The sequence below is a fragment of the Bombus affinis genome, chromosome 16 (assembly GCF_024516045.1).
Source record: "Bombus affinis isolate iyBomAffi1 chromosome 16, iyBomAffi1.2, whole genome shotgun sequence".
Lineage (NCBI taxonomy): Eukaryota > Metazoa > Arthropoda > Insecta > Hymenoptera > Apidae > Bombus > Bombus affinis.
In genome coordinates this window covers 5,698,705-5,720,552 of record NC_066359.1, presented here as the reverse complement: position 1 = coordinate 5,720,552, position 21,848 = coordinate 5,698,705, and the positions used below count along the sequence as shown (strand labels likewise).

Here is a 21,848-nt window from a genome sequence, read left to right as displayed (position 1 = left end):
GCAGTGCTGCATTAACAGAACGCCTTTAATAGGATAGATGCTCGTAGATATCTTTAATATGATCATAAATAATTAATCTGGTTACCTCGCACATCGTAAAAACAAATGCAACGTATCAGTTATGTTACACGTTTCACGCAATACTAATCAGAATTGCTTAACAGACGCTGTACATTACATTATAACAAATCAGATGCCACGAAACCGTGGCAATTGCAACAGAATAATTGGCTGATAAAAATGTTGGCCTAACAGAGAGAAAAAGTGGTAGGAATGAGTATGGAGGAGACACAAAGCGCCATGATCGCGTTATATGTATCGTCCCTAATGGCGTCATTAAATTAAACACCGTTATTCCACGAAATTACGTCCTCTTACGTCACGAAACGACGATTACGTCGACTTACATGCTTCAACAAGTAACTTCGTGAATGCTCGTATTTCATGCAGCGATGGCCACTCGCGTTTCTTTCCTGCAAGAAAGTTTGTCGACGTTCAGTAAACCAGATCCAGTTAAATGTTATTAGAATGAGTAATATGGCCAGCCATTAGCGCTAAAAGTACTGCCTTCGATGAAAAGGCACTGTAATCTTACAAAGCGACGCTTAAGAATTGATTCTTGGTCATTTTGAATTATTAGTATCTTCAGGAAAGTGGAGTTCGCCGCAAGTTCCTGTTCCAGGATGACGGATATTGCGAGACACGTCGAAAAGGGAAATTTAATTAGCCTAATGTTGGTAAACTGTGATGCCTGGAGCTTGGAGAATTCGGAAATTCGAAATCGTAAAAATTGGAGAGCGCGTGGAAGCATTTGTCATTTTGAAAGTTCGACAAAGCTCTCATGGTCTGAAAGTTTGGAGATTTAGTAGAAGCTTGAAGCTTGCAAATTTGAAAATCTTGAAGTCTAAAAGTTTGGGAATTTGAGAATCGGAATGTCTGAAAATTTGGAGGTCAAGAAGTTCGAAAGTTTTCGAAACTTTGAAATCTTTGAAATTGAAAGTTTAGACATTTGAAAGTATTTGAGTCTAAAGGTTTAGAAGCGTAAAGGTTTGGCGAATTTGCGTTGTGTAACATTGAAGTTGTCAAAAAAATATGTATCGTCACGACTTCCTATCTTAAGACAGCAGTCACTGGAGCTTGGAAATGTAATGACTAGAGTCTCAGATCGTACAATCGTATAGATATCACGATTACAATTATTCGATGGCGGTGTATGACAAAAAGGAATCACAGCCGGGCCGTATTGGCAAAGTGCATCGCGTCCTCTTTGGAGTTACGCGTGTTGCGTAATCGTACGTTATGTAATTTGCTCGTAAACGGTGGAAAGATCGAAAAGGGAAAAAAGGCAAACGACGGAGATCGATCGAGAGAGGTCTTTGCTTGAGAAATCTCCGGTGGGAATTTTTTCCTTGGTAATTACGAATAATAGCTTTCGTCGGTATTTAACCTGGGTGTCAAACGTCCATTTACTCCTTCCAATAAAGACAAGAGAGGGTTGGACAGAATTCCTTGCTCTATAGATTTTATACAATATTTATCGATTTCAGCTAATGGTATACATAAAAAAAGAAAAGAAAAAGAAATTTATTAGAATAAGCCACAGGTGTGCGTAGGTCTTTATTTTGCATAATTATAGGATGTTCCTGGCATTATCGAAAGATATACCTCTTGCAGATTGCTTCACCAATGCTTACTTTCTCTCTGTAGAACGTACAATTAACAAAAATTACGTTTGATGTGTTTATAAAAGAGATAATACCGGTTGAGTCTTGATTACTGTAACAGAACGTACGTACAGCTTATATAACCCAAGAAAGAAGAGTACAAAAGAACCAATTCATGGTCCTCCATCTTTTGTGACCAACCTTAATGATTTGCACGTGTCTGGTATGATTATGTACCAACTATGTATCATGCAGACCAAAACATACTAATTGTAATAGATTGTGCCGTCAGTCTTATTATTGTGCCAGCTGTCCTTTGAATCTTCATATGATATATCCAATACTAGCATCGAGTAGACAAGTTAAAAGATGGTCTAAAACCGTCAATTTGTCTCTAACAGTATTTTGTACTGTGTGGTACAATGGTAGTACAGTGTAGCTGCTTAAAAACCAGTTATAGGTTAGGGACAAGACTTATTAGTCAGAAATAGCGTCAGATATTTTGTCACCTGGGCCAAAACCACATTTTGGTATATCCTATGACATCGATTTTCAATTGCTGTTGTTAAATTGTAGAAGTTGGGATTCTCAGTGATCCAATTATGGAAACCGAGATTCTGAGTATTTTAACTGTTGGTGTTAACGATAAAAGAACGCGATATTATGTTATCCGCTACATAATATTTTTAATTCTTATCCACAATGTAGTTGTGCCATTCGCATTCCAGAGATAAACATGTTCTTTCGAAGGACAGAAGAACGAGCTTCCTGCTAAGATAGTCTTCAGAGTTAACATATCGCGAACATGTGCTCATGCGCATGTAGAATCGATGCGATCACGGATCGATTACCGAGACGAGTATCGACTTACGCCGGTCCCATCGATGCGGAACGTAATTAAGTGGAATGGAAATATTGCCACACTTGAAAAACAAAAAGAGAAAGAAAAAGAAAAAATGGCGCGTGTCCAGTGAAAGACACGGACTTGCGATTTGTGGCCTCGTCCCGAGATCAACTTGAAACCGATACCGTCGTGAAATTCACTGCGAGATCGATCGTTACAATGTAGGGAGAGTTTCTATTACAGTCGGCCACCGATCGATTCGCGATAACGAATCTCAGCTTGACCTGTAGGAAAGTGAACGGTGGGAAAATATGTGGGAAAATAGGCCGTCATTAGTATAGAAATCTTCTCCAGTAGGGAACAAATAACGCTAAGAGGCTCAATGCAATTAAAGGGATTCTCCTAATTCCACGATGGATTCCATTATTGATCAAAACTGAGACCTGACTTGCCTGAATTAGGTTAGGTAGTCCCCTAATTAGAGTTATCCCTTATAATTTAAGAAATGTTCCTAATTTTTTATTAAATTTCTCAATTAGTCTAATGCCTGAATACTTAACCTATATATCGTGAAGATCTTTAGTTACAATTAATTTTGTAGGAAATTTTATCAGGCAGATCTTCAGACGTAGGAATAAATCTTTTTATCGCACTATATGAAAATAAGGTTTTGTTTAACGTGGATAAATATAGGATTACAGTTTTAAAAGGTCATGTTTTTATTATTATTGTTCGAACCTATCCCCTTCCGGCAGTAAATAAATGGATTGCCCGAGTAAAAAGAGAGGAAGAACAGAGAAAGTTCGGTGAACTCAAAGAAGCTTCTTCACCTCGAGGTCGCCAGTGTTGTTTTACGAGTTCCTGAAAGTTGTATCGTCTCGTTCTTGGTGAGGTCAGGTTCGTGTCCTCGTCCGTCTGTCTCGCTGTCTGTCTGTCCGTTTTCGTGGAACCTCCGTCCCACATACAAGGGCATAGCCATTTCCATACAACGTCGCAGAAAAAGAGCGTAAAACAGGCGGAAGTTCTGAGGAGAATACGAAATTCATCCAACCAGTGAAATCAAGATTCTCGCCTTTTTAAATTCCCTTGCAACTGATTCCGAATTAAAAACGATTACTCGATCTTTTTGTTATATTTATAGCGTGACGGGTTAGAAATGCGCGCGCAGGTATTTGAAACATTCGTTCTCCCCGTTTTATTAAAGCTGTTTTACCGACCGCAAAATTCGCGTCTTCCGTGAAATTAATTGAGCAATTAAAATTCTCTATGGCCAGAACGAGAATTCGGCGATGTTCAACACCAATCAACGAAGAATTATTGCTGTAGAATTGAATATAATTCTTGTTTAAATAAGGGTTAAGAATATTCGAGTTACAACGCGGAACGAACGAGCATAAACCGTTACGTACATCGTTAAGGGCAATAAAATAAAACAGGCGAAGGAAATACGAGAGGTTATTTTTAAAAAAGAGACAAAATGAAACTGACCTCGGTAGACTTGCTCGTAACAAATGCGAGAAACCTGTCTGATGCTATTCAACAGATTATCCTATGTGTCTGGTTTCTTTCTGTAATTTGGTCAATGGATCAACTTTGTACGCGTGTTAATTTTAACATTCAACGTGTTAATTTTTAACATTTGTCACGTTTCTTCGAATATCGACGATTAAAACCTTGCATCAATTCCTAAGAGATTATTAAATTATAATTGTTGAAATAGAGATTAATTCTTATGGGCCGTTGCTCGATCGGTAACTAGGGTTCAAAGCTGAACTAATATCGATCTAAATGAAAGTTTCAAATTCGAAATTTAATCGGAAATAGTCTTCTAATTTAAGTTTGTAATATTGCGATCTATAGCATATGTGTGTGTATGTGTGTGTATGTGTGTGTATGTGTGTGTCCGTCCCTCCGTATATTCTAATAATAGAAACATTCAAATATAATATTCTATAAGATATAACCTCACAATTCGAATTAATGAATTTATGGTGGTTTAGTATCTCTGTATAATCGAGGTTGTGAACGCAAGAAATCGATAATTGAAGTAAAACCAGCTGTCGAAACGGAAGTTTCAAATACAAAACCCATTAGACACGATCTTTTAATTCGATTTAATGTGATTGTAATCTATAACATCATATTCATGAGGTTATGAAAGTTAGATATTGTGGAAAAAGGAAAACAACCGCGGAATTTTATGACTCACGTCTCGAATGTTTGATTTGGTTAGAGCCTAGAATTTGTCGGACAATTTGCGGGAAAGTAAGAACGATCGAAGAAGAGAGGAAGAAAAAAAGGGGGACGGGCATTAGAAAAGTAGCTTCTGGGAAGACTGTTAGCCGCGTAAATGTTTTCTCTTCGAACGGATAGTTTTGCAACCGATTCACCGATCGATACACCTCGTTCCGGACAATACGATCTCGATTTCTCGGGACCTGCCGCGTCGAGGAAATTATTAAGTCGTCCAGTGAAAGGATTTTACCCGTGGACTTATCGAAACCGATGCACGGAACGTGAAACTTCGTTACTTATTTTCTGTCCGCCATATTTGTATCGACTCTTTTTTTGGTAACTCAATTATGGTTGGCGATGGAATCGAAATAGGGAGAATGCTTGGTATTATATTCGCAAATGATACGACTTTCACGAGAATTTATCCACATTGTAATCTCGATCCCTTTCTAACATAAAAGCTTGAAAGTGTATATTTTTCCTAAGATTTGTCACTAGAGATTTATTTAACATTCGTTTCATTTATTATTTTTTTATTTAACTACCAAATTCTGCCGTTCATTCCGAGCTCATCTTATTATGCTATCAAAAAAAAAAAAAAAAAAAAAATTGCGAGTGAATAAAAAATATTTTACAAGACCTCGGAACAAGAATAAAAGTCTTTGTAACGCCTTATAAGGTGCATAAACGAGGATCGTCTTGAATTAATACAAATTTATCCATCCGTGAATAATTGCTGAATCTGCTTAAATATTCAGCGCACGTTGATACTTGTTGTGCTCTGCCTCTTTCCGGCTGGGTATGTAGAGCATTTCCTTTAATACCGACTGGTATTTCCATCGCGTGTGGGTCGGAGGACCTCCAAATGGAATATCGCGAAACTCGTTTCCAAACGATCTGTGCAGACCCTAAGTCGCGAGGCCTACTTCATCGGGAGGCCCCGCGTTCGGCCATTAGCCCACATTCGGTTTTATTTGGTGTCGTAAGTGAAAATACCGGGGACTGTCGCGACGTTTTTGCGAGAAACTTCTGTTTCTTTACCGGAATAGAAAAGATGTCATGCTAATCAGCTGTCGTGAAACTTTACTCGTTGAAATATTGTTTCAAGGTGGTTCATTGTAAATATTGAAACAAATAATAGAGAAAGCGCAAGCAGAGACATTTAGCATGTTCACTACGATTTTGATTTGTATAATTTACGATGCTTGTATACAGAGTCCGACCAGATAACACGTAAAAGCGGGGCACGGTAATTCCTCGTGCGAAAATTACAAGAAAATACGAAATAAAATTGTTTCATTCTCGTTTTAATTTTCGAGAAAATCGAGTTGGAATATTTATCAGGTATACTTGATCATGGGTAATTCCAGATTGGACAGGAATAAATAATCGACAGAAGGTAATTATATGCGCGAAGATAAATCGAAAGCGTCGAATAAAATTTGTTCGTTTGAAGCTTCGTTTTCAAGGAAATTGAATTTGAACATGTTTAGTCAAGCATCGGCCTTGCACGCGTATGATAAATCCTCAAATTTATTTTTATTTTATTCTATCGATTATTTAATCCTGTCCAGTCCGGAATTAGCCACATTCAAGTATAATTCATAAATCTTTAGACTCGACTTTCTCGAAAACTAAGCCGGGAATAAAAGTAATTTTATCCTTAATTTCTTTCTTATTTTTCCACAATGAATCACGTCCAGCACGCTTTCGCATGTTATTTGCACCCTTTCCGTTATATTTACCTCTATACGTATTGTTCGCGACAATGTCATATATTTTACAAAAGAATCAATCGTATCTTGAAATGTTTGCAATATGTGAAACATACAGTAGTCATATACACTAGTCATTTTGTTTACTCCTGTAATTCTAAATAGCAGTAATTCTGTCAAAAAGAAAAAACTGTAAAGAAACAGGTTTTAGTTTATAGGTTATAAAAGGTTAATTTAATGGATGCCATTTGCATTCCATATTAAAATGCAGACATTCTTCCCAAAGAAATTAGAACGACTATGTGCTATTTTTTCCTCGGTAACAGACACTAGAATACACGCGTATATTGTTATACTGTTATTGTGCGTGAATTCTCACGGGGTTTCGCTGCACGAAGGAAACAATAGTCTCGTTCCTCCGACGCGTTCATCTTTCGGTCGCAGGTGCCCGTGTAATTCGATACGCGTCCGAAGAAAAAGACGAACTTTACTCGCGTGTCTCGCCTTCGTGATATCATTTCTTAGAACTCGATAAAGAAGTCAATGATCCTGAAAAAGCACCTTTTAGTAAACGAAATGGCAATTCTGTAAGACTTTTTATACCTCTATGTTAACTAACAGTTTTAAGACATTGAAAGTTAACCTAACCTTACTGGGATCTCCAAATTTTTATGTTCCAATCTCGACGAACTAAGAAATACTTTTAGTATTAAGGAAAAAAGAGGATGAAATTTTTAAGTACTGTTTTATTTATATTTCGAAACCAGTTTTTTAGTAGACACAAAATGGAAGCTTGTTAGAACAACAATCTTCTCAGTGTATACTTAATTAGGCTAACTATAAATTCTCTATCTTCATTCTGAAACCAAGTTTTGATTAAGAACCTGTTTTTTTCAGAACCTCTCATATTTCTATATTTATTAGAAATTGTCCAGCCATTGAACTCGCAATACATTCAAATCATTGGAAAATTGCACAGTCTTCTCAGTGGAGTGATTAATCAGGCTAAAAATGATTTTGCATGCCTATTGACGGAACTGGTGCATATCCTTGAAAATTATGTAAGGAGCGAGGAAGAAAGGAAGAGAGAGAAGAAAGAATGGAAGGTGGAGATACGTTCCATAGCTGGAGGCCCCGGCCTTCCTAAATTCCAACAGCGCATCCCGTTAGCTCTCCACCTGTCTGATCGCCTCAGCTCGTGGAACAACTATTGACCACTTTCCAGTCTGTTTACCACAGCAGTGATCGCTGTGGATTATGAATGGAATGACCGAGCCAATTGTTCCCCGTGATGCTCTCTAAAACACATTCCTATGTGAACGTCCATCACAAACAAAAATCCTCGATACACCATTCTCACCTGTTTTCGATACTCTATGGCGCAAGACTTATGGCTACTATTTATGAGCTTCTGCACTTGTATGAACACTTGTACAGTAGAAATCCATTCATAAATATTTATAACAGAAATTTATACATAGATATAATAGGAGTTCGTTGATTCTTCTAACAAAATTGTTACTTCAATATTTTCCATCCAATTGGTAGGGACTCATATTTAGATATGTCAATACTCAATCAGCTGTTACGAATGAATATGGTAGAATTCTATTTGGAAATATTGAAATTTGTACGACAGGATTTCACTGATACTTCTTCAAAATAGTTCTCGTAGGATTTAAGGTTTCAAACAATAGGATTTCATAGTTTAAAAGTGGATTACTAAATGGAACTATGGAACTATCAGACAGATAACAATGGTGAAAATAAAGGCGACCAAAGCGCTAATATCTCAAATACTATTTTTCTAAATTCACCTTAGAATTTATTTTCACTTACCTGCTTTTGCTTCATCTTTCTATTAAGTAGAAGTAAATCACTTATTTCTTAAGCATTGAACGTTGCAGTGTAACTGAAAAATCCACAAAAAGTGATATAATCAGTTTACAAATGCCACGTTGCTTTTACTTTTACCTTTGCGCATGAACATAATTTTAAAAATGCACGTGCGTCTTAATAACAGAATTATACAGTTTCTTCTTTGAAGCCATTCCAAAGCCATTTTGTCTTTCAATAAATGGCACGACTGTAATGGCATCCTGTCTCTCCAAGAGAATTATGTCATTTCAGCATAAGTGATCATGAAGGTGTACACACAGTCCAGGGTATAGTGTTTCGTTTTACGTAACCATGAGAGGCTGTCGAGTTGCAAGAGGGCGAGAACACGAATTAATGGTAATGCGTGCATGCATTGTGCGCAGAAAAGGACGGTCGACATTGCACCGGGATCTTTGAGGTCCTCATTAAGGATTTTCATTACGTGTGCATTGGACTGCGAGACAGACTGCTTGTCGAACGCGTGTTGCATTGTCCGATGGGTGTGCGTGACCATTTTGTCAATGTTTCCCTTGTCAGGATCAAGAGAATGGACGGTCATTGTCCTGGACTGGACGAGATTTTTTATTGGAACGTATAACTGCAGCGGTTTTAGACATAGTTGAGGACATACAGTGATCTTAGCAATAATTTGAGGACATAAAAGACCTGCAACCTATTAAATCTTATTCAATCAGTGTAGGAATATTTTTCATCATTCTTTTAAATATTTATGTAGAGTATTTACAATTGTACTGTGCAGAGGAGGTGTCAGAACCAAGTCATTTTGCTAATTTAGTATCTTCTTCTGGTCAATGTTGCTAGACTCCTGACCAAATGTGTAGTCTGACCACTATTGATGTAATTGCAAATTAGGGAACTTGATATAATTCCAAGTCAGGGACTGCCTATTTAGATCATTGTGTGTATTCAATTTTGTATTACCTTTTAATAATAGAACTAGGAAGATGGATTTTGGAACCCTACAAATAAATAGCCCGCTACATCCATTGCCTATTTCTATAGGATTTCTGTACAGTCAATAGTATGACATTGCATTACTGTTGCTTATTTTGAAAAATACACAATTTCCTCTGAATTTCACTTCTGATAACACCAATTATTAGTTATTAACAACAACAGATACTTTTCTCAACATTTATCAAGCAACAGACACCTGACCAATTGTGTAAATTCTAACTATTCCATAGGTATTATTTTAAGGACAGATTTGACCAGAGACAAGTTAGGCTAACGGCACCTGTACGAATTCACCAAAAGTTCAACAAACGTGTAATAGATACGCGATTTTCTAATTTTTTAAATTACATTTCTTCGATCATTTGTCAATGGGAATCCTCATTAGGTTTAAGCCTTTCAATTATCATAGGAGATTGAATCCGATCGTCATGTCCTAATAACATATTCGTGGAAACAAATGGGAATAATAATTTCCGGTGATCAGCCATGTCATTTGTCCCATAAAAAGAAGAAAGTTTGTCAATCACCGGCAGGATACGTTTCTTTTAACTTCTTCCTGACTATTTCGCGATACAACGCAGCAAAACAAGCGATCCCAGAGTTCCCCCTAGCGGGAATAAATCATGGCTCTTCCGTGGGATCTCTTTGGTCGAAGCCACGGTCAAGGAAACGTAGAAAGAGATCGATATTTCCTGCGTTCTAGCCAACGAACCGAATCGTAACAAAACACTTGAAAGGACGGCGTGCCTTTCCTGACGATCCACAGCGTGTAATCTGTAATCTTCGAAACGTCGATGGACCAATTATTCCTGCTGCTTCGTGCAACTCCTCTGCCAGGATGAAACTGTTACTAGGAATTCGAAAAAATCGGTCCATCGTAAGAAGTACATAGAGAACAGCTGTTTAGTCTAGGGATTTTCGTGATTTCGCGTTGGATCGATAAATGGTAGAATAAGGAAGCAAAAAGAGAAAGAAAATGTTGTTTTATAATCTCATATTTGTTAGTACTTATTATTTACATGATATTTACAGATATCGTGTGGCTTTAGCTACTTTCAGAGGAGATTCTCGTGTAACGACAGTAAAAGCTAGTGATTTTTATGAATTCTTTTTACACTAAATACTGGCTATATGGGACCAGACCTTTTTTAGGGATGTAAGTACAGCCTTGAGGTGTAAATGTATCAGACATTTTAATTTAAGCTTTCTGTCGCGAGAACGGAATTAAATTCGTGGTCCAACATGTTCAGGGCACGCATTGCCCGGCTCGTTACTGCTTCTTTCTTCGTAGACCTCGTGGTGGAAAACGTGCCAGCCACAGGAACTGATTGAGCAACTCACTATCACGAATTGCTCTAGGGACGCGTCTGCAGAGTCACGTGCGCCTGCACGTGGCGATATTCTTCGACAGCGGAAGATTTATTAATTTGAGAACTGTATAATGTGTTATTCATACATTCTCTTCATCCCTATGGTGTATTTCTCCGATATGATGAAAGGAATAAACGGTCGCTCATTTCCTTCGCATACCTTGCTCTTCAGTATAGTAGATATTTGCTTATAAATAGGTAGATATTTCCTTATAAATATGTAGATATTTGTTACGTTATAGTGTTGCGTTTTTAAATTCCTAAATGTCAAAATAATTAATGACTAATGAGCGATATTGGACATGTGGAATCCAAAAATATCCCCATTTATGTGGAAGATAAAATTCTCACAGCAAGTTTGACCTAAATCATAAATACTTCAAAAATCAGTATCCTTCGAACATCAAATCTGAAAATACCAAATGTCCAAAAAGAATTTGCATAGTGAGTCCACTAACTTAGTTCAAGCTTATAGTTTTTGTTAGTTCTCTTCATTCGCGTCAGTTCTCTTGTGCAGATGAAATTCCTGCACATTCGTAGAAGGGAATGCACCTCTGGGTTCATCGATAGCATAAACAACGATGATTCAACGTTTCATCGTGGCACGAGTTTATTAGTTTATATATACTAACTTGACTGATCGTGTTGTATATATGCAATTAGCAGCAAGTGGTCGGTGGCTGCGTTTGCCATTTGTAAGCGGTTACGTAAAGGGCCTCTCTTCGAGATCCGAATTATGTAACGGTACCGTTCCTTCGATATAATCATCGGCTATCCCGTGACTCGAGTGATTGATATCGAAATGAATGCGTGGATCTCAATTTGCTTTCCCCTGGTTACCCGATGAAAACCGAAACTCCGCCTCGAGCGTCGAAACAATTACGTTTTAGCCGTCAACTTGACGAAATTGCGTCATAAAATTGTATCGAATAGGTCCAAGTATGCCGGATGAATCGCTGTAAAAAAACTGAAGAAAAAACGTGTAATATATTTTTTTAACGAGTGTTTCTATTATCCAGAAAATCGAACAAAAAACTGGGGGTTTGTCCTATTCTGGTGACGTCATTGCAAAGATGGCGCACGTTCAAGTTAGTGGCACGCCTCAAACTTTTAAGCTCAATTTATTTGAAAATTATGATTCCTAGAGAAAAATATTATTCTATATCTTTCGTTTAATTTTTTATGCACAACCAACAGCTATTAATTATTCGAAGATATTTTTGGTGTTTAAAGGATAAGGCTGTGAAATATGTGAATGGTTAAATGTGGTTTGAAGAGGTTGCAGGAGTTTGAATACAAAATTCTTTTAATTTGATGCTTTAGACGCTTTGTATTGGAAAAGCTGACGTCGTTAAAGAATTTGAAGCGGCTGCAAGTAGCCGTTTTCTTTTCAACGAGCAACAGTCACGTTCATTCAATTGGCAAATGTCGCAACGATGTGCGAGAGTCACTTATGAAATCACTGATGAAACCACGGTTTTTCTCTGTGACTTGGAGATAAGGTTCATTCAAGATTCTGAATTGCAAGTTCTACATCTTCTTGTCTGTTTCGCCGATCTTAACCTATATTTTGCGATACTTGAGTATAATTTGCGCGCTATAATTTATCTTCTTTCATTGTACAGTTTAACGACAATCTATAAGGTGGTTCCAAAGTCCTGATACACTTGGAAAATACCTAACTTTTCGTCTAAGAATAAGTCGAAAAGTAGAGTAAAAATTTTACAATATAAGACATCGTTTTTTCTTTCTTTTTTTTTTTAATTAAAAATGTATTAAATTCAATTAAGTTGATGCATTATCAATACAATAGAACTTTGCACAGATATTGAATTATATCATATCACTGTATGTAATAAGTCTTACATACTAGATGTTAGATTCTGCTAGAAATTGACTCTTTATGATAAAATTCATAGTAATGTACAAAATTTAATAAATTTCATATTTATGCGTGTATAATATTATGTAAAATGGAGTTGTACAATGTGTATGCGAGTATCGTGTGAAACGTTTGCCTGTGTCCATTTGTTCCAGAGCACAGTAGCAGCCAGATAGATGGTAATCGATCTGACCACCTTATTCGACCAATAGAGTGGATTGCGTTATAGGAAACGATACTGTCTGCTTTTTATCACGCGTTTCGTCTTCCATGTGTCACCGTTCCACTGTATCACCTTACACGCGTTCCAGAATACGCGTTACTTGGGTGTCCATTAGCATTGACAAGTTAACTTTTTTAATAGCAGGTTTTAATGGCTTGTATTAACGCTGCCAAATAGCTATTATTCACTTTTTGTTTTCCTAGTCTGTCTTGTGACAAATGATGCAATTTCTCAAACATCAATGTGTCTAACAACTGGTATGTTGTTATATTCAAACGTTTACGTGTTCAAAGTACTAAACTACCAAGATACTAGTATACTGCTGTATGCAGGCACGAAATCATCAAACCACGAAATGTACTATCACGGTACTAAAACACTAAGAGACTGAGTATTGAGTATTGAAATATCAAAGCATTAAAATATTAAGAATTTCTTAAATGGAAAAAACAACATAAAATACTACAAAAATCTGCAACGAACTACTTGAAATAATTACGTAAAACCAACATTAACAAATCAGTGCACGACCTTTGGACATTATTAAAATTCCTAATGTTTAATTTTCAAGACTTTATCGTTCAAGGTCATCGAAAAAGATACATATACATATATCGCTTAACGTAGTGACGTTTCACTTTTAACACCAATCTTACCAGATCCGGTCAAATGACCGGTTCCAAAATTTAATTTATGATTGTACATTCATTAACATACATTAACGAAATTTGAGAAACTGATTAATTAAATAATATAAGAATTTATATAATGTTAGATGAACGAAAGGAATAACAGTAAATGTATAATTTCAAATTAAATTTTGAAATGTAATTTCAAATTGAATATTGAAATGTGATTTCAAATTGAATATTAAAATGTGATTTCAAATTGAATACTGAAATGTGATTTCAAATTGAATACTGAAATGTGATTTCAAATTGAATACTGAAATGTAATTTTAAATTAAATTTTGAAATGCGATTTCAAATTAAATTTTGAAGTGCGATTCCAAATTAAATTTTGAAATGCGATTTCAAATTAAATTTTGAAGTGTAATTTCAAATTGAATATTGAAATGTGATTTCAAATTGAATATTGAAATGTAATTTCAAATTGAATTTTGAAATGTGATTTCAAATTAAATTTTGAACTGTGATTTCAAATTGAATACTGAAATGTAATTTTAAATTAAATTTTGAAATGCGATTTCAAATTAAATTTTGAAGTGCGATTTCAAATTAAATTTTGAAATGCGATTTCAAATTAAATTTTGAAGTGTAATTTCAAATTGAATATTGAAATGTGATTTTAAATTGTATATTGAAATGTGATTTCAAATTAAATTTTGAAGTGTAATTTCAAATTAAATATTGAAATGTAATTTCAAATTGAATATTGAAATGTAATTTCAAATTGAATATTGAAGTGTAATTTCAAATTGAATATTGAAATGTGATTTCAAATTGAATATTGAAATGTAATTTCAAATTGAATTTTGAAATGTGATTTCAAATTAAATTTTGAACTGTGATTTCAAATTGAATACTGAAATGTAATTTTAAATTAAATTTTGAAATGCGATTTCAAATTAAATTTTGAAGTGCGATTTCAAATTAAATTTTGAAATGCGATTTCAAATTAAATTTTGAAGTGTAATTTCAAATTGAATATTGAAATGTGATTTTAAATTGTATATTGAAATGTGATTTCAAATTAAATTTTGAAGTGTAATTTCAAATTAAATATTGAAATGTGATTTTAAATTGAATATTGAAATGTGATTTCAAATTAAATTTTGAAGTGTAATTTCAAATTAAATTTTGAAATGTAATTTCAAATTGAATATTGAAGTGTAATTTCAAATTGAATATTGAAGTGTAATTTCAAATTGAATATTGAAGTGTAATTTCAAATTAAATTTTGAAACCGGTTATTTGACCGGGTCAGATTAAGTTAGTGTCAAGAAGGTACTTATAAACCACTTTTAAGCCACTTAACGGTCAGATTGCTATTGTTAGCTGGCCATGAACTAGTTCAGTTCCATTTTGAGGTATGAAATCCAGATCGAGATTAATTCGATAGTGTTTTGAAACGGCCACTATGATAACGGCTGGCATTGAATAGCTGCATGTCATGGGAACATGAAAGTGTGGTTTGTCTATGTTTGAGGAAGCCACGGGGAATTTGTGCCACGCTTGTTTCAAATGCACGCTTTCGTTTCGTACATATTGGAGAACGTTAAGAAATTTTTCTCCTTCGATTGTTTGGAGAATATCGCCTGCTGTAATTGTTATGCAAATGATTCTGTAAAACACGAGCTCGATGACTGAAATATCAATGGGAAGAAAAAGGATGGATTGTGCGCATCGTATGCAAGGAACATGTATTTCTAAATTAGAACTGCACTGTGACAATAGCTCGTTATAAAATATAATTAGAGTAGAGTTTTCTAGAATTTTCTGTGCAATTCTACTGTAATAATATTTTTGTTAATATTTCAGGATAATGACACTTGTAATTAGCGTTGGATTATCATGAGAAACGAACGCGTGCGTGTGAGTACGTGGCAAGAAAAATTATTCAGCATACTGAAAACAAATTATCTTTACACATAGACTGCAGTATGACATAGTAAATGGTAGAATGACATAACAACCATTTGTTTAGTATGATTGGACAGCGATATTCTTTTCTTTTGTTTTGTTACTAACGGTTAGCTTTTGAAGAGTTCAGTCTGAAATATAGAAGATGTGCCTTCTTCGAATATATATTAAACAAAGAAATAATTATTCCAATAAAGGATTGTTACATCTTCTAATTTATTGCCTATAATCGGTAATCATATTTGTCACATCTCATTTTTTATTTTATCTCTTTGTCAACGACATTTAAGAGAACATTTATGAGGCTAGCTCAATTATAAAGTAAAAGTGGGAACTTTGTCTATATTAAATACAAAAAAAGGATCTACTAAATTTTCTACAATTTCAATTTTAATTTTAATTTCAATTTTCTTAGTATAAAATATTCCTGATCCAGTTGGTTCAACATTTTTCTAATGAAAAATTCCTTTTTTTCTATTGATTTCCAGGACTAGAGAGGAGAGGCCATCCAGAATGGTTCTAACCGTGACCGAGGACACGCCAGCAGACATGCTAGCCGGTAGCATGGAGCTCCTGGTCCAGTTACCTCAGGAGCATCATCTTCAAACGCAGAGGGTCACGGTACAGAGAAGGTATACTACCCTTTCGAATTCGTCTTTCATACGTACTTGCCTGGAAAGTGGCTGGCACGTCTAAAAAATAGCAGCATCATTAAAATTGAGAAGGACCGACTTGCAACAAATTAAATAAATAAAATTAAACGCATAATTTCGTCATAATAAAATTTTTAAATGAAAAATAGAATCAGGTGTCATTTTTCTTATTTTCATTTTATAAGAAGAATTCTCTGGAAGTCTAGGAAGTCTAAATCTAGGGACTATAGAGATTCTAAATCTAGGAACTTTAGGGATTCCAAATCTAGGAACTCTAGGGATTGTAAAGAACTAGAGGAAATCCTAAGGAATCCCCTATTCTTCAACATGTTTTTCAAATTATGTCACTTTTGTAGCAGGAGTTTGGTACAACCGTAAATCCCAAGGCCTAAAATATACTTTGCTCTAGCAAGCATATGAATTAGGGATCTTCTAAAGAATTCAACTTAATTTAGTTTGTAATTAGCATTAGAAATAAAAATTTAAGTTTAATAATCAGTTTAGATCAGTTTAACCGAAGCTTGTGTAATAGAAATTTGTTTTTGCGATACACCTATGTAAGGTTTGTCTAACGGTGCAATATGAAACTGACAATGAACAGAATCATCCTAACAGCCCTGAAATTAATTTAACGGTCCAATTAGCAGATTAATTCGCCGATTCCTGGAACCTGCAGGCCATAATGCCTGTAATCATTGTGTTATTGCAGCGTGACGCTGTTCAAATTACGACCAGACGTTGTTGGTGCATAATTATGAAACATTCTCCTCTTGTTCAATCACTGAGATCATTCTCATTAACATCATCTAGAATCTAGAAAGTTCACCCTTCATTTTTGCCCGATTTAACTTGGTCAGCTTGTTGCTAACAGAAAGCTCTGCAGATAGAAACCAGTCGCTAGATTTCGAATGTTTATGCAATTACAGGAAAGCTGAAGTTATAGAAACACAAAGAAATATTTAAATATTGAAGAAAATGTCCAAAGTGAAAGGAAATGTTCCTTGTACAGTGGAATCTCGGTAACTCAGAAACCTCTGTAAGACTACAGTTTTGTTCATTCCCTTCCGCTCCGCTGCGAAGACCTCTGGAAGTCGAAATAAAACTTACTTCAACTTGAATTATTTGTCACGTGTCCGCGGAAGCTAATCGGTTTTCGTCGGTCGAACGCATAATTACCATCGTCTATCGCTTGTGTAAATTTTCCATTTATGTACGTCGAGTAAAACGAGTTTCAAGAGGAAGCTTAAAACGCTAACGCTTCCCAAAAAGGTGAATGTAATTGTGCCTTCGTACGAAGCTCCTGTCCGTCGAAATTTCGTTTGTTCAACTTCTTTTACTCGAAAACTTCGGTAAGACAAAGCCTCTGTAATTGGGAGATTTTGGCTCTTCCCTTTAGGTTCTAGTTACCGAGGTTCGACCGTACGAATTAAATTCTAGATTCTGTCTTTATTTAGTTCTACTCAGAAAAATACGAAATTCCCTGAGAATCCACGCAGCCAATTCACTAATCACTTTGCAGTTACTTCTTCTACAAATTTACTTTTGATTACTCTATAATTGTAGCTAAAACTACGTAAGCTATGAGAAAAAAAATTTCCCTATGGCGTGATCATCCAGTCGTTAGAAAAGCAAATAAATCACCGGTTTCTCTTAATTGACGATAATTCTTCGGTAAAAAGCTCCTGAAATATCCAGTCATTTTCCCTGTCCATTCTACTCGAGCAAATGTAACCTGCTCTATAGTGCACTTAGGCCACGAACAAAATCTTTATATCACGGTGCTTTCTAGAGATGCTAAAAAAGAAAAACCACTAGAAGGAGAAATTCAGTCGGATGTTTCTCTAGGATTAGTTTTTTCCACTTACGTATTGATCTCCATTCAGTCTTTTTTTTTTCTAAATGACGTTTACTCGATCCTCGTACTTTCCACAAATTCGGGCCGCCCCATGAAAATGGTAGCTGTTGAAGAAACAATACTGGAATCTACTAAAGAATTATTTGTTGACTAATGATCCGTTTACCGACGCGAGAAAACGTTTCAGTTGAAAGAAAGTACCCATTCGTTATTCCATCCGTGCTGTGAGTAGTGTTTTCTCGTTCTTTGTGGTCTACGCTTGCTATTATTACCATAAACTAATATTTTCTTAGGCGTGGAGCCTTTGTAAAAGTTGGAAATTTTGTTGGACAGGGAGAAAATGCAAAATCGTGCGCTTCAGAATATACAAAGCAGGTTTAAGGTGGCGAGGATATTAAATGAAACAATACAGATGGTTTTATTTGTATAATATATTGATAATATAATATTAACATTATAACATAATATAATACAGGCTAAATATTATATTAATAATATAATATTCATTTTTATAGAAATAACGAAGTTTTTAAGAAATAAAGAAGTGCATTAAAACAGCCATAGTTACGTAAAATAAAGACACGTCTAGTAAAGGAAAGGGTAATCCCCAAGGTAGCCATATTTGAACAGCAGCGGCGCATGCGTTAAGAAAGCGCGCGCACTTTAAATTTCAAACTCGATTTTCTCAAAACCTGGCAGTTCTATTCAGAAATGTTACTCGGCATTGTTCCTTCTTCTTTGTCTTCACCTCTCGTAAGCACAAGCATCGTTGTAATAAAATTTCTATCATTGAAATAAAATAAAAATAATTTTAAATAAGAATGGAAAATTCAGGTATAAAATGCAAAGTTCAGGGACTGATTTGCTGAGACGTGTCGACGCAATGTCGCGGAACGACATGGCATAATGTGGCATGACTTATTGCTTCCTTGGCGTGCAAATCTTCGAATTCTAAACGGTTCCTTTGATTTCTTTCTGTCCACAGTATGCCGATGATGGACCTCCTCGTGCAGATCGCCACGGCACACAAATTGACAGCTTCTAGCTACACTCTGCAAGCGATTGGAGAACGTGGAATGGTTCTACCTCATCAACCTAATACGCCAATTGGTGCACTGGATGCACTTCAGGTATTGCAGCTACATATGTTAGAAAACTATAGTTTGCTCAACGAGTCGAGATATCTAATAGCTATAAACACATATGCGCGTGGTTGTATTTAATCTGTTAACTGTGGGCAGTCTAGTTCCTTTACGGCAAAGTAAGTAGAAGGTTAAGTATCGAAAATATTTCAGTTTAATACTAACTTACCAGACCCGCTCAAATGACCGGTTGCAAAATTTAATTTAAGATAGTAATAATAGTAATATAAATTATGGATCTATACAAAAATAACATACAAATTTTTTAATTTGTGATATAGATGTGCACAGAAGACAGCAGCATCTGAAGCACGCGTATTGCATCTCACACTGTTCGAAAATCGTTCATCACATATAAAACAGGCCATACCTCGATCTTCGTTGTCTCTGGATGACTCTATTACGATTTTCTTTCTGGAACACACGTTCCTAATTTCGTCCTCTTGGTATCCATGTAAAGGAACGAAATTAGGCACAAAGTCATATACTTTTTTAAATATAATTGTCAGTTCTAATTGATAAGCGACAGAACGACCAGAAACGGCCAATTCCTTCGTTTTTCCTGTCATTCAAATATAGCGGCATTTCTATGTTAAAATTCCAATTGTCAGGCTGAAGCACTTAACAGCAAAGATTGATCAGGGGAAGAAATTTAGGCTTCTTATTCTACACATAGGTCGTGGACTTCTTTGTAATTTTTCAGATAATTTCTCCCATCCTCGCAAGCTCTATAGGGTTCTTTCTTGGGTAGAAGATCTCAACAGGAAGTTGTATCAAGGAGAGTAGAATAACTCTTGAGTCTGCAGTTTTTCTGCCTAGGAAAACGAAGGGTTAGAGTTGAGGAAACGACTTGGAATTCCATGAATCGTGCGATCCTTAATCTCTAAGAGACGGTGTAGTTGGTTTTTTCTGAAGACTGCTTCTAATCTCTTCTAATCTTGTAGAATTACCTTGCCGACTTCTAATCGGAACCGTTTCGTTACACGTGTCTGGTGTCTTTCGAGAAGTCTCGATCATTTCCTATGTTTTTTTGAATTAAACGGAGAAAACAAAATTTAAAAATTGAAAGAATAATTTATCGATGGCAGAGGAATTAGGAAACTTTCCTTTAATTGTTCGTTTTTATATTCATAATCTCAATTAAGGGTATATTGCTGTTTCCATGAAATAGAGAAGTGATTTAATTTATTTTTCAAGTATAATTCCACTATACAGCATAGTTGATTAATATTTATAGTGTTAAATGATCTTTCAATTGTAACATTAATTTCCCTTTCAATTTTCATATTAATTTTCATTCCAATCTTAATACTAATTTTAATCGTGATAAGTTTATTAAAGAATGGGGATTCTATTGGAAATTGTTCTGTCTTTAATGTTGCAGGTAAAGCTGCTACCTAAGCAGGGCACTTTTGTACCAAGAAAATCGAAGCAAGTTAATCAACCGTTCGAAACCACTTTTAGGCTACAGGTAAAAAAGAAAAATATATGTATTTAATAATCTAGTCGTATACTATATCAGAGAGCCAGCGAAATTTAAAAGTCCAAGTATCCTGTAAACATTTTCTTAAGACTTCAGATTTCAACATGTTAGCCTTATTGTTCCATTTTCTATATCTGATAATTTATCAAGTAATCAGCGAGCACTAGAAAAAATCACGATTGTGAAACTGTTGTAGGTACATCTACCAAGAAATCAACTGTGGGTGTCCAGAGTCAGTCCGAAGATGAATCTAGGCGAGATCTTAGATCAAGTGTGCCGCGAAAAAGATTTAGATAAGAACAAGTATGAACTGCGTCATCCAGGTAAGCAACATAAATACATTCCTATAATTAACAAACTCGTAGGAAAATAGATAAAGATGAGAAAAATAACAAGATAAGTAAGATAATAATTAGGGCAATTGTTGAAGCTAGAAACGTAATAAAAGCTTGAAAACACATATATAGTTAAATTGATATTATTAGTAGATTTTATAAGCTACAAGTTAACAATATTGACTTGTTAGTTACTAGGACTCTCAATTTCTTCGATATAACAACTCGTTTCTGGTTAGAGATCTCCCAATCCATTTTTCAATCTATTATATCTTCATTATCTGTTTACTGAATTCAACAATCTTAATTGGATAACAATAGGGTCTATATCATCGAGAAATCTATGCACTTACAAGAGATAAAATTAAACTAACTAAAATTAATTTGTCGTTGTTAATTTTTCATTACATAATCATAAAAATTCCTGGTTGAGAGATGCTTTGGTTAACAAATTAATAATTTGCTTGCACAACAATGAAAATACCTATGATAACACAAATAAAATTTTAGAATTAAACTTTCTAAATGACAAATTAGTCCATTATCTGATTTCACTTAAGACAGTAAAATTGCAAAAGGGAAGTTTATTACCTATAACTTGTAACTTTCTTTCTCTGTCAAGCCTTTAATGTCATTAGTTGATGAATTACTGCTCAAATGATACACGATTCAAATGATAGCAGTCTAAAATTTCAGCAATAGTAACTAGGAACGTTGACCTGAAGCTTGTTAAAGGTTTAGCAAAGGTATCAACTAGTGGCGAACTGTGTTAAGCAATTAAGACGTTTACATAAGATTTCAAGTGGAGATTTATTATTTGAGGTTTGCCCACGCAGAGAACAGTTTGATAAGGCTGTCCCAGATGATTGGTGGATATTCATTGCCCTGGAAAACGTAGCTGGGACGGAACTAGATTCGTTCATTTGCGCTTGATATTTAAACCGGTAGCACTGGCCAGGTTACCTTTTTCAAGACATAATACCAACAG

At 35.2% G+C, this 21,848-nt stretch overlaps 1 protein-coding gene across 7 annotated transcripts in view; it reads left to right on the top strand.

The window, feature by feature from the left end:
- The window catches only part of LOC126925849 (protein cordon-bleu), a 96,804-nt gene that overhangs the window by 63,618 nt on the left and 11,338 nt on the right, over positions 1 to 21,848 (top strand). For all 7 annotated transcript variants that reach the window (XM_050741829.1, XM_050741828.1, XM_050741835.1 and 4 more), the window contains 4 exons: positions 15,881 to 16,024; positions 18,886 to 19,030; positions 20,427 to 20,513; positions 20,722 to 20,848. In XM_050741829.1, coding sequence (XP_050597786.1) covers positions 15,881 to 16,024; positions 18,886 to 19,030; positions 20,427 to 20,513; positions 20,722 to 20,848 — 503 coding nt within the window. The remainder of the gene's footprint in view (positions 1 to 15,880; positions 16,025 to 18,885; positions 19,031 to 20,426; positions 20,514 to 20,721; positions 20,849 to 21,848) is intronic.